Source organism: Tachysurus fulvidraco, chromosome 1 (genome assembly GCF_022655615.1).
Source record: "Tachysurus fulvidraco isolate hzauxx_2018 chromosome 1, HZAU_PFXX_2.0, whole genome shotgun sequence".
NCBI classification, from domain to species: Eukaryota; Metazoa; Chordata; class Actinopteri; order Siluriformes; family Bagridae; genus Tachysurus; species Tachysurus fulvidraco.
This window is the reverse complement of record NC_062518.1, coordinates 41,477,921-41,490,420: the sequence shown is the minus strand read 5'-3', so window position 1 is coordinate 41,490,420 and position 12,500 is coordinate 41,477,921. Positions and strand designations below refer to the sequence as shown.

The 12,500-nt window shown below is 41.7% G+C and overlaps 1 protein-coding gene and 1 long non-coding RNA gene across 9 annotated transcripts in view; both read left to right on the top strand.

The window, feature by feature from the left end:
- The window catches only part of LOC113643825, a 1,948-nt gene extending 473 nt beyond the window's left edge, over nt 1-1,475 (top strand). Inside the window, exons 2-3 of the long non-coding RNA XR_003440878.2 lie at nt 409-508; nt 1,079-1,475. This is a non-coding gene — a long non-coding RNA (uncharacterized LOC113643825). The remainder of the gene's footprint in view (nt 1-408; nt 509-1,078) is intronic.
- Nucleotides 1,476-3,539: 2,064 nt separating this feature from the next.
- The window catches only part of arhgef11 (Rho guanine nucleotide exchange factor (GEF) 11), a 32,823-nt gene continuing 23,862 nt past the window's right edge, over nt 3,540-12,500 (top strand). For 3 of the 8 annotated variants that reach the window (XM_047812168.1, XM_047812153.1, XM_047812178.1), the window contains exons 1-8: nt 3,540-5,034; nt 7,492-7,506; nt 9,616-9,701; nt 10,503-10,607; nt 10,736-10,785; nt 10,866-10,923; nt 11,038-11,237; nt 12,452-12,500. The exon at nt 12,452-12,500 is cut by the window's right edge and continues 23 nt beyond it. In XM_047812168.1, coding sequence (XP_047668124.1) covers nt 5,000-5,034; nt 7,492-7,506; nt 9,616-9,701; nt 10,503-10,607; nt 10,736-10,785; nt 10,866-10,923; nt 11,038-11,237; nt 12,452-12,500 — 598 coding nt within the window. In that variant the 5' untranslated portion in view covers nt 3,540-4,999. The remainder of the gene's footprint in view (nt 5,035-7,491; nt 7,507-9,615; nt 9,702-10,502; nt 10,608-10,735; nt 10,786-10,865; nt 10,924-11,037; nt 11,238-12,451) is intronic. The other 5 variants (XM_047812165.1, XM_047812173.1, XM_047812146.1 and 2 more) reach the window with 2 other exon arrangements.

The following is a 12,500-nucleotide window of genomic DNA, read 5'->3' as shown; positions in this document are numbered from 1 at the left end:
ACTGTATGTAGTTTCTGTATTAATAATCTGTCCACTGTATGTAGTTTCTGTATTAATAATCTGTCCACTGTATGTAGTTTCTGTATTAATAATCTGTCCACTGTATGTAGTTTCTGTATTAATAATCTGTCCACTGTATGTAGTTTCTGTATTAATAATCTGTCCACTGTATGTAGTTTCTGTATTAATGAAAAATAAGTTTTAAATTTAATTGTCAGCCTAGTATACAGTATTTAAGTATTTAATCAAAATAAGAAACAAATTGTTTAATACTTTACATTACAGTTTTTTCAGTTGCTAACAAGCTGAATTGTGTGTGTGTGTGTGTGTGTGTGTGTGTGTGTGTGTGTGTGTGTGTGTGTGTGTGTGTGTGTGTGTGTGTGTGTGTGTGTGTACTCTTCCATAAAGAAATTCCCCTGTCAGTGCTTAAACTGATCAGTAGTCTAGTGGCAGCCTGTCCATATCTGGTAGTGACCATCATTCTCTGTGTAATGTTTCAGAGCTCAAGGTAAGGAATACAAGAAAATGCTAAATAATCCAGAAATTAATTCCTGTTCATTATTATTCATGTATATAATTATTTAAAACATAATTTGGATGTGTTTGATGGGGCAGCTTTGAGAGAAGTACCATTAAAACCAGAGATTTGATACTCTAATAATAATACATTATCATTTCTATTGTAACTCATTCTCACAGACGTAATTAAGATTTATTTAAGAAATCTACGGTGTCAGTGCTTTGAAACAGTCTGAATGTTTTGAACCATGGCCAATAAAGTCTTCTGGACAGAGGACTTGGCTTTTTCTGTTTTCTTGGTAACCTAATCTGCAATTTTCATCTTGTTATTAGCTGAAAGAAATCGACAGGTTGTTGAAGCTTCTGCTTATAGATACAGTGCAATGTTACTCATAACAGGAACTGACTCAGTCTGTGGTCCTTTCACATGTCTTTCTTTAATGTCAGGCCTCATTGCAACATTTTCATAGTTTATTTTCATATAACAGCACAAACAGAAGTGTTTTGTGTATTCTCTCTTAATTATTTACTTTTCTTTTTCACTGTCCTTCTTTCACAGGTCATCATGACAGCCAGCATGTCGTAACTGAGGAATGAGCTCTGTTTTTGTTTTGTGTTGATTTGTTTTGTTCACATGAAATTTCATGTTTGTATTCAGTTCAGTGTACAGTTTAAGTTTTTATTAATTATAATAATATTTTTTTAACACTCAGACTTCAGGGACACAGCATGCTTTTATTGTTATTCTTAGCTTTGCACTTCTTTGACTTACTGGTGGATATTCTAGTCCAGATTAGGGGTCACAACAGTGCATATCCTTATAACTACATGTCATATCTTAATGGCTAAGGTGCTGTGCTACTGCAGGTTGTGGGTTCAAATCCCAGGTCCACCAAGTTACCACTGCTGGGTCCCTGAGCAAAGCCCTTAACCCTCAATTACTAAGTTGTATAAAATTTAAGCCACTCTGGTTATGGGCATCTGCCAAATGCTGTAACTGTAAATAATTGCTAAGAAAACCTCTGGATTTTGAATATCTTCCATTGTTGCATCAACTGATTACATTACCACTGCAGTGTTTTGCTCTTTTTTTATGAATAAAGTCTATTTGTTTTACTCTGCAGTTTATCTGACTCATCTGGAGGTCACACAAGATTTTAGTTGTTTTCTACTGCTCCCTGTGATTAATCTCATTATTCACATTCATCTGTTTATGCACAAAATCAATGCCCTGCTTACTGCATACATTATCATGTGTTGTAATTGACTACATGTAATTTGGTCTGTGTAATCTGATTGAGTACTTGTGAACAGATGAGGATATTTAAATCATTCATTCATTTCTACCGCTTATCCGAACTTCTCGGGTCACGGGGAGCCTGTGCCTATTTCAGGCATCATCGGGCGTCAAGGCAGGATACACCCTGGATGGAGTGCCAACCCATCACAGGGCACACACACACTCTTATTCACACACACACACTCACACACTACGGACAATTTTCCAGAGATGCCAATCAACCTACCATGCATGTCTTTGGACCGGGGGAGGAAACCGGAGTACCCGGAGGGAACCCCCGAGGCACGGGGAGAACATGCAGAACACACACACAAGGCGGAGGCAGGAATCGAACCCCCAACCCTGGAGGTGTGAGGCAAACGTGCTAACCACTAAGCCACCGTGCCCTCATTTAAGCAGTAATTATTTCAAAATATTCTCAATTTTATATCCAAAAATTTAAAAAATAATCATTACAAGCTAATTGCAATTTACAGTTTTTTCTTCAGTTGCTAACAAGCATTGTTCAATACCGAAACCACATTTTCAAAACTCTTCACACAAATAAAATTCACAAAAATTCTGTAAATGTTAAAATGTAAAAATATTTATTTTTTTAACACCTATAAATAATTATAATTAATTTCAATGTGTAACCATAGGTGTTAATATCAGAATCAGATATTTACTGATTGCCAGGCATGTTTTCATATGCGAGGAATTTGTTTTAGTGCCAGAAGCTCCACAGTGTAACAGAATGACATATACAATATAGACGAAATTGTATGTACACATTTATATAGGCAATTTGTATGTGCAAATGTGCAAGTGTGAGAAATGTGCAATTGAAGTAAACAATATATACAATTTGTATGTACACATGTACAATTGTGAAATGTGCGATTGAAGTAAACCGTAAACATTTAGACAATATGTATGTATGTACAGATGTGCATGTATGAAATGTGCAATTGAGGTACACATAGTACAAGTATTAGGTGTTGTGTGTTCCATGGTGTTAATTGTTCATCAGATCGATTGCCTGAGGGAAGAAACTGTTCCTATGTCTGGTCGTTCTGGTGCTCGGGGCTCTGTAGCGTCGACCAGATGGCAACAGTTCAAAGAGGGAGTGTGCTGGATGTGAGGGATCCAGAGTGATTGACTCTGCCCTTTTGCTCACTCTGGAGGAGTACAGGTCTTGGAGAGTGGGGCGAGTTGTGCAAATGATTCGCTCAGCAGTCCGGACTACCCTCTGTGGTCTTCTGAGGTCAGATTTGGTGTCTGAGCTGAACCAAACAGTTACTGAGGTGCAGAAGAGGATGGATTCAATGATGGCAGTGTAATATTTTTTTCTCTCTCTTCTGTTTCCACACTTTTGTAAAGCTTCTTTGATGCAATGGGAAATTGTTAAAAGTACTATACAAATAAATTGAATTGAATTGAATGAACTTATAGTATAGTCCGTAGTGTGTGAGTGTGTGAGTGAATGAGAGTGTGTGTGTGTGTGTGCCCTGCGATGGGTTGGCACTCTGTCCAGGGTGTACGATGACGCCTGAGATGGGCAATGGCTCCCCTTGAGTAGTTCGGATAAGCGGTAGAAAATGAATGAATGAATGAATGAATGAATGAATGAATGAATGAATGAATGAATGAATCTCCATGTGGGAGTTTTGAACACTTTGTGAGACACCAGCACTGTTGTCCTTGCAGTTCTTCTGTCCCACCTGAAGATGGCGACAGTGAGTCTGTTTGTCTCCGCTCCAGCGATGGTGCAGATCTTTGTTGCAGTCTGTACCTGTGCTGTACTTTAAACAGATTCCCAGTGAAGCCCACAGACCAGTGTGGAGATGCTGAATGGATGCAGACGGAGATCGAGTCCCGAAACACAACAGGCGGATGTGTGAAACCATGGAATCTGATCCTGGACCAGTTTCAGACTGACCTCATGAAGCTTAATGACTGAATCTTTTTTAGGAAATTTACCAGCGTTTTTTTAATTTGTTTATTTGGATATTGGAAGTTTGCTTACGGCTCAACTCAAAGCTTCCCTTCATTGATTGAGCTGAAGCTACACCAGTTAGCTAAAGGAGATTACACCGGGCCTGTGAAGGATTTATCCGTGACGTAGCCGAGAGAGGAGCTCAGCATTCCGGCGTCACGTTAACGCAACACCGTGGATTTGATTCGGCCTGCAATTCTGGACGCAGATTACTATAATATCCAGCTTTTAGATTCCATTTTTGTTCTGTTTAAACTTTCGAAATATTGCATTTAATATCGAATTCAACAAACAAAGATGGCAACAAATAGCCGAGTTTATGGATCCCTATTTACTTTAAATGATTAACGACCCTGTTTGGAGCTAGCTAGCAGGCTAACAGGCTAGCAAGCTAACTAGCTAACAAGCTAACACTACTTGCAGATTTCAGGCTTGTTTTGCAGGCAAAAAATAACGTAGCTACATTTTTTTTGCTTGTATGAGCAAAAATAAACTGCGACAGTTTATTTAATAGGTGCACTTTAAAAGAAAAAATATATATATATTTTAAAATCAGTATTTTATTCCCCTTTCAGTCACCTTGTTTACAACATTGTCACCAGTCAGCCGAGGCTTCAGGGCACAGCTGAGTTCAGTGACATTTAACAAGGATTAATATCTTTTAATTATTATTATTTTTACTATGAAACACATTATTACCTACTGATTTAAGCATGCACTAACGTTAAACTCTACTTTTAAAGCAAACAAAATGGATGAACTATGATTAACAGCAACACATTCAAGTGTTGTTGATGTTTCTAAATTACAAATAACTCTAAATTAAGGCTCACACTTTATTTTCTGGCTTCGTGATCATCTAATCAACTACACTACGGTCAAAGCCGAAAGGAAATGTTAAATCTGTCCGCTAGATTGTTTGTTATCCCAGAATCTTAACGCTTTAAAGTGAGTGAACAGAGGTACCATTTCTTTACCGTCTCAGCTTGCAGACAGATGTACATGTACATGATGTACACCAGGATCATCGCCATGGCCTGAAGATAGAAATAAACTATACTATACATACAGCGAGTAAAGTGAAAACTTTGCATCTCTGTGAATGAGTCAAGAGCGAGGAAGAAGACTAAAGAGATGACCACACGCTGACTACACTTTCACTACACGTTCTCGAGTGGTCAGGCTTCGGGAGCCGCGCAGACATGAGTGTCCGACCTCCGACCTCGACTCTGGACAGGTATGAGTCGGTGTGATCCGTCGCGTCGTGTACGAAACAAAACGTAACGAATTAAAAGGTTGTAGTGTGAGAGGTACATCAAAATTTGATAGTCTCTAGTCTTAAAACTCCATGGAATGAAACAAGCCGTTCTACGACACCGAGGCATGCTGTCGCAGGAAAATAATCAGTCGTGCAGCCTGACACGAAGCTACGTTACTGAATCCACCTTCATAATACAAGAATTATTAACCTATTAATAAAAAAAAAAGTGTGATTTTAGAGCAGCTATAAACAACCATTTCCTTTCTCTCGAAGCCGTCAGATTCAAAGCTCTGACACTGGAGACTCCTTCCGTCCTTCGAGGCTAAACAGGCATCTTCTTGAGCAAGTTAAAATGTACTTAGTTTGTTTACTGTTACAAAGTTTAACATACAGAATCGTACGGAAATCGTGACAGGTCGCAGTTTGTTTACCAACATCCTGAATGAGAGACAGGAAATTGTTGGAAGTTTCAAGTCGAACGACAACAAACTTGTTTTGTGGACGTTGTAGAACGTTCGGCGTAGCTACAAACGGATTAAAGAGTATATCGTACTTGTTTATCGTATAACGTTTGTAAGTAAAAAGGAATATTAAAGACTGAATCCGCGTCTCATGACAGTAACCTGATTTATTACTGATTATTGTTTTCTGTAGCAGCATGTCACGTTGTGTTTATTGTGTCACTGAGTGCTAATTTACACACACACACACACACACACACACTTTAATCGGAAAGTTGAGTTCCCATGGAGCAGGGGAGCAGTACTGAGAACTGCAGGATGGTGTACGGTAAACTCACAGGTTTTTCCACTTTTCTCGCCGTCGCGTCTCGGCTGCTTCTCTCACTCGTTTTTCTTGGTTTTCCCCTCGGTGTGTATTACAATAGTGTGTTTGTGTGGTGAGGTAGACGGCATTGCGGCACATACAGGGACTGTCACGATAACATCTGTCCATAAGAAGTCGTCCCCTATCCTTTCATCTCGCATATGAGGACCGTAATTTCTTCCTCTCTTTCTTTCTCTTTCTTTCTCTCTGTTTTGTCTGTTCCTCTTTCGTCTTATCGTCTCGTCCATCTCGTGCTCCCGCTTTCTTTGTGAAGCCGTAGCAGGCCGACGCAGACTGTCCCGTCCGTTTAAAGGTAGCTCACAGGTCGAAGGTCATTTTGTAAACGACGCTGTGAGCGAGTGACTGCTGTACTGAAGCGAGTGACTGATGGTTGATATCACACACAGGCATTTGAATGAAAGCTTAACCACGTAGAAACTTCTCGTTCTCCCTCAAGGGCTGGGCGATGTGACGAGGGAACCAGATACAGCCGATGACTAACGCTATCAGCACCGTGACACACACTAGTTTCTACTGCTCAGTCTCTCTAGGACTTTTGTGATTTGTTGCAGCCAGAAATGTTTGATTTAAAAAAAAAAATGTATATAGGGTCAAATTCTGTTACAGCAAAATATTGTTTTATAAAAAAATGTTTTATATTGTCCCCAAAAAAATACCCACCTAGTAACAGCTCAACACCTCACCACCCCCACTCACCCCCCAAATTTCTCTCTATCGCTTTCTGTTCCCCTCTCTCCCCCCATTTCTTTCCATCTCCATCCCCCCATCTTTACATCTGTCTCTCTCCCCATTTCTCTCAATCTCTTTTTCTCTTCCCATCTCTTCTGCTCTCCATATCCATCCCCCATCTCTCCATCTGTCTCACTCCCCATTTCTCCATCTCTGTCTCTCTCTCTCTCTCTCTCTCTGCCACATCTCTCCATCTCGATCTCTCTTCCCATTTCTTTAGCGCCCTCTCTCCCCATCTCCTTTCCGCATCACTCCATCTGCCTCACTTCCCATCTCTCTTTCTCTCTCTTTCTCTCACTCTCTTTCTCTGCCACATCTCTCTAGCTCTCTCTCTGCCACATCTCTCCCTTTCTCTCTCTCTCTCTCTCTCTCTCTCTCTCTCTCTCTCTCCCTCTCTCACACCCATCCCTCAATCTCTTTCTCTCCCCATCTCTTTAGCACTCTCTCCCTATCTACCTCACTCCACTTCACTCCATCACTCTCTCTCTCTCTCTCTCTCTCTCTCTCTCTCTCTCTCTCTAGTGTGAGAGAACTCCTCAGCTCTGTAGTATAATGTAGTCTACGCCTCTATCAGCTGTTCAGATGCTGTAATAATGCGTATCATCGGGTTTGATTTCACCGATGGCACATACCACAGACACCACAGGAAGATAAAGCATGTAGTTATTATATAACGAATGTTTTTTTTTTAATTAACTTATTAACTTCACTCAGCTGATAGGCCATGGTGATCGAGTTGGAGTTGAAGTTTTATATGTGCTTGATAGATTACGACCAGCCCTGTTTTCCTGCCTTGCTGTGTTTTCCTCTGTTGTAGCCTCACTCTTCTTTCTCTCTGCCGTTCATGCTTCCTCGTAGTCCGTTTGTCTCTTGGTGAGTTATCGGATTTTCTGCCTCTGCTTATCAGCTGAAGGTGCAGGGAGTCGGATCGTAACGTTTAAGCAGGATTAATAAATGTTTAATTCACCTGGAGTTAATGAGTCAACTGCCCCCCCCCAAGCCAACAACGTGCTAGTGTTTGTTCAGAGAAACTGGGTTATACTTTCCTAATGGACTGTTAAGGTTTAGCAACATCTGCTGTGTTTAATTTATTGTACAAACTCAGTCATAACAGCTTCTACAAGCAACACTACGACTTTAAATATACATTTAACGTGCTTATATTTTTGGATATTTATTCGCCCCACATCGTTACCGTCACATGTCGATACAGGGCTGAACAAGTCAGAAGCTGATTGGCCATGATGAGAGGATTTCTGCCTAAGATGCAAAAGAAACAAAACGTTCTTTATCGATGTTCCCATAACTCATTTCCAGATACCCGCGTATCTTGATGACGTCTCTACTGATCTGCTGTCGGATGTTTTTAACCCGAATAACGCTGCATTCATTAACTAGAACTCTTAACTTGGAATTTTTCGACTTCGAACCAGAACCGAACCAAAGAAAACGCCAACTAAACTGGTTCCGTGACGGTTCCACCGACTCCGAGTTCAGCATGTGACAACTAATCAGCATGGCCGCTGGCTCACAGTCATAGCAGAACTTCATTACTTAAAGTAAAGTTCGAGTTCTAACGCGTATATACTGCTAGATTTGCTTTGCATCAGTCAGTCAGCATGAATTGTATTACATTTATGGCATTTGGCAGACGCCTTTTATCCAGAGCGACTTACATTTTATCTTATTTTTAAACAGCTGAGCAATCGGGGGTTAAGGACCCGGCTCAGGGGCCAAGCGGCGGCAGCTTGGTGGACCTCAAACTCACAACCTTCCTAAATCTAGAGCACTGAGGAAAATGTGCTGGTGTGTTCAAGTCAGTTTGTTGGGAGCAGGTCTGCAATCAGCTTCCGAGACAAGTAACCTTTAAGTCCAACAAATAGACGACAGACGCAGCATCCGTCGAGTCTACCGTGTTTTCTTACGAAGCGTCTACTCAAAGCTCAAAGAAAATGCAGCACGTTCAATTTGTATATACGACCTTTCCGACTCGACCCCACGTCAGTTTAATTAAACACGCTGTCATTTGAAGGAAAATTGTCTCATCGTTTCTGAGGTAATCATCATCAACAGATAGATGGATAATACAGAAAGAGAGCAAAATAACTTCCAGCACAAATGCACGATATATCATTGTCCCGCCAGCAGAACATGTAAATTAAGACATTAGCAGGACCAGGAATTGTAGATTTTATCTGGAATTCTGTGTATTTCAATTGGAGCTCATGGCTGAAATCTTTGGCTAGCGACTAGCAAACTAGCTTCGGGAAAGTAAATCATTTCTCTGGGCAACCTTTAGCGCTTTAGCTAGCGTGTCCATGATTTGTTCATCCCTGTACTGGCACTGACTACTAAAAATATCCCCCAGGTTGCTTGTTAGTATAAAAGTGTCACAATTTTTCATTGGAGCTTTAAAATTTCTTCTGCTTCTGCCTCATATTTTCAGTCAAATTCTCCAACATTTGGTGAAACTCTGAGGGAAATGAAAACAGACGCCCCCTAGCGGTCACAAACCGTTACAGATTATTAGCGACGACGATTTGTTCCCGATAGCATCGTCTCACATTAGCGCCGTATAGGTTTCTCCTCCCAGCGATATCCTATACGACCTTATTGTTACCAGGAAAGTCCCACAAGCAGCTCTTAACAGACGACACGGGAAACTTCGCCCTTAGAAAACCATTACTTTGTTTTGGAAACATTGCTGTTAAATTTAACCCTCTGTGTCGAGTCTTTTCTGCTCCCTGCACTTTTTCAAACGCCTGCCTCCAAACCCGAACAAGGAACGTCTCAGCATTATTCCCAGCCTGTCCTCGCTTTTTTTTTTTTTATTATTATTGATTGATTTTGAACGATTCGCTCTTCCCCCTCTCAGCCTCTCGCACGTCCCCCTCAGCTTCTTGCTCCTTTTTCCTCACGGCTTATGAGCCGTGATGTCCTGCCTCTGAACCTCTGACACTTTTCACATGTTCTCTTTTTAAGGTGGAGCAGCTTGACGCTGGGAGACTCGAAGTCTTCCCTCGGACAACAGAGAGACTCTTTCTCCGAGTTCCCTTCTGACGGCGCAGGTAACGTCCCACAGACAACACACCAGACGAGTCAGAGAAACAAACACACCAGGATATTACACGTGAATTTCTACACACGTGTCATTTATCCTTATTATCGATTTCTGTCGATTTATCTGCCTTCATCTCTAATAAGCAAATCTGTTGAGATTAACATCAAGGGAAAAACTCCCTTAGGTGGAAGAGGAAGAAACCTTGAGAGGAACCAGACTCAAAAGTGAACCTCATCCTCATTTGGGTGACACCGAAGGGTGTGATTATAAACTGTTATAAACACCAGAGATTGTTATGAATAATGTCCTTTCTATAGTCGGATACAGAAAATTTGACGTCTCCTGAGCATCTAAAGCTCCATCAAATGCTCAATGATGGAGATACAGCACATGTAGGACGCTACTTTGTGTATTTATTAAGAGGTTATTCTTCTCAACGTCCTCATGAGGTCTGCTTCTCCTCACGAAGCCTAATCCAACTGGAGCTGCTACATTTCTAGACGCCTCAGGATCCTCACAGGGTCGGTCTCTTCTCACAGAAGGTCCGAAATCTTCATGAATCCTTCATGTATCTCTGCATTCGATTCCAACACAGCAGCATTCGCCCTCTTATCGGTCCGAGTGGGACGGTTCACGTACACTTTTCTCTCTCTCTCTCTCTCTCTCTCACCTGTCAATCACAGCAAGACTAGCCAATCATAGTACTCATATGTGGGAATGTTATTGCGGACCTCTTATAACAGGCATTTGAATTACAGTCGGAATCGAGACTGACACTTTCTCTCTTTATGTTTCTGGTTCTTCACAGCTGCAGGTCTGGTGCAGAGATGTGTGATCGTCCAGAGGGACAACCTGGGCTTCGGCTTCACGGTGTGCGGAGAAAGAATCAAGCTGGTGCAGAACGTTCGTCCAGGTATCGACACACAACTCCCATTTTACACAGATGTGTCTGTACAGATGTCCAGGGTGCAAACGATGTTATGGAAGTGTGTTGGACTCTTAGCTGTTAGACTCAACATTTACACCCCACCCCCCATACAGGTGGAGCAGCAGTTAAAGCCGGAGTGCAGGAAGGAGACAGGATTATTAAGGTACAGTTGATTGCTGTTTTGCTCTTGAGAACTTGTACAGCTTTACCTCACACGTCATCTCGTCTCTCTCTCTCTCTCAGGTCAATGGTGCCTTGGTGTCTTCCATGTCTCATCAAGAAGTAGTGAAGATGATTAAATGTGAGTGTGAAGATATTACACACCCAATGTTTGAGTCTAATTGCATCATGAGCTCAACTTGTTTCTCTCTCTCTCTCTCTCTCTCTCTCACTCTCTCTCTCGCTCTCGCTATAGCTGGAACGTACGTGGCCTTGACACTCCAGGGTCCACCTCCTTCGGTTGCCTCTGTCCCTCTTCAACCCCTCCCATCTGACCCTCCAGCCAATCACAGGACACAGCCAGGTGATGAAACCACACCTCCTCCACCCCCACCTTTGCCCGCCTCAGGACTCAGCTCGTCGTCGCAGAGAATCACCGGCCCCAAACCACTACAGGTGTGTGAAGGGACCGTCTAAATGTACAGTGTTGGTTTTCACCCGGCCCTTACGGTGGGGTAAAGACGACGTGTTACGTATATATATACCTCCTCTAATCTAGGGGTTGGGTATGGGGTAACAAGGAAGGGGTACCAGTGAACCAAGAGCTTTAGATCTTTTAACTCTGTTTTCCAACATAAAAGGAGTCAAAACAACAAACATCAGGTTGTTCGAGCTTATCGGAGGCATGCAAAATAAAATTCAAATCAACAGCAAATCGCTTACCTCACTCCGTTCCTACCAAACCCAGCAGAAAGCAAACAGGGAGAAAAATGTCATCCTACTGCTTCCAAGAAACACCGATATAAGTTTCCAGTTTTGTTACACAGTCACAATAGAAAAAAAAAAGACATGCTGGCGTTTGTTGCTTTAGTGAGCTTTAACTTGTTCACAGACATAGGCAACAACTGCATGAACTCTAATGGCAGCACATTTGCTAACCTTCTGGGGCAAAAGATACCCAAGGATCAGTGACATGGAGACAAACGTTTCTTATCCCCTGGAGCAGTCCAGCAGTTAATGGCAAGCAGATTCCGCTGGGGCTGTTTAAGCTCATTACAAATCAAAACGTTTGTCACAAGTTCACCATAACAACATAACATCATCTCCCGTTCAGTGTGACGTATTTCTAGATGCTCTTCTGCTCACCGCGGCTGTATAGAGTGCTTATCTGAGCTGCGACTGCCTGTCCGAAACCCTGTCTCACAGACTGTGTAGTGTCTGAAATACGCACCAGCCTGGGGGAAAAAAGTCAAATGCACAAATCTAAAGATCTTCCAAACAACCATGGATCAATACATACAGAACCACAAACCGGGCCAGAAATAGCAGACGTCCTTAATGCCCCGTTAAAGTAGCCATATAAATCACCTTAATCTAGTTATTTCCAGGGAAGCGCTTTGTCTTTATTTTGTCTGTTTGTGAGAGCCACAGATGCTCAGTTTTAGTAAGGCATAGATGAACACAGTGCCTCTGAATGTTTGAATGATGTTTCGTTAAATTTGTTGAACCTAAGATTTGCTGTGCATCTTTAACTTGATCGAAAACATGTGCGAATTGGGAGGGGATTAGATCCAATATTCCAGGAATGGACATTTGGGATTTATTGCTTATTGGCGATAAATAATAATAATACATAAATAAATAACTTTTTTTTTTCCCCTCCCATTCAGGACCCAGAAGTCCAAAAACACGCCACACAGATCCTGAAAAAGATGCTGG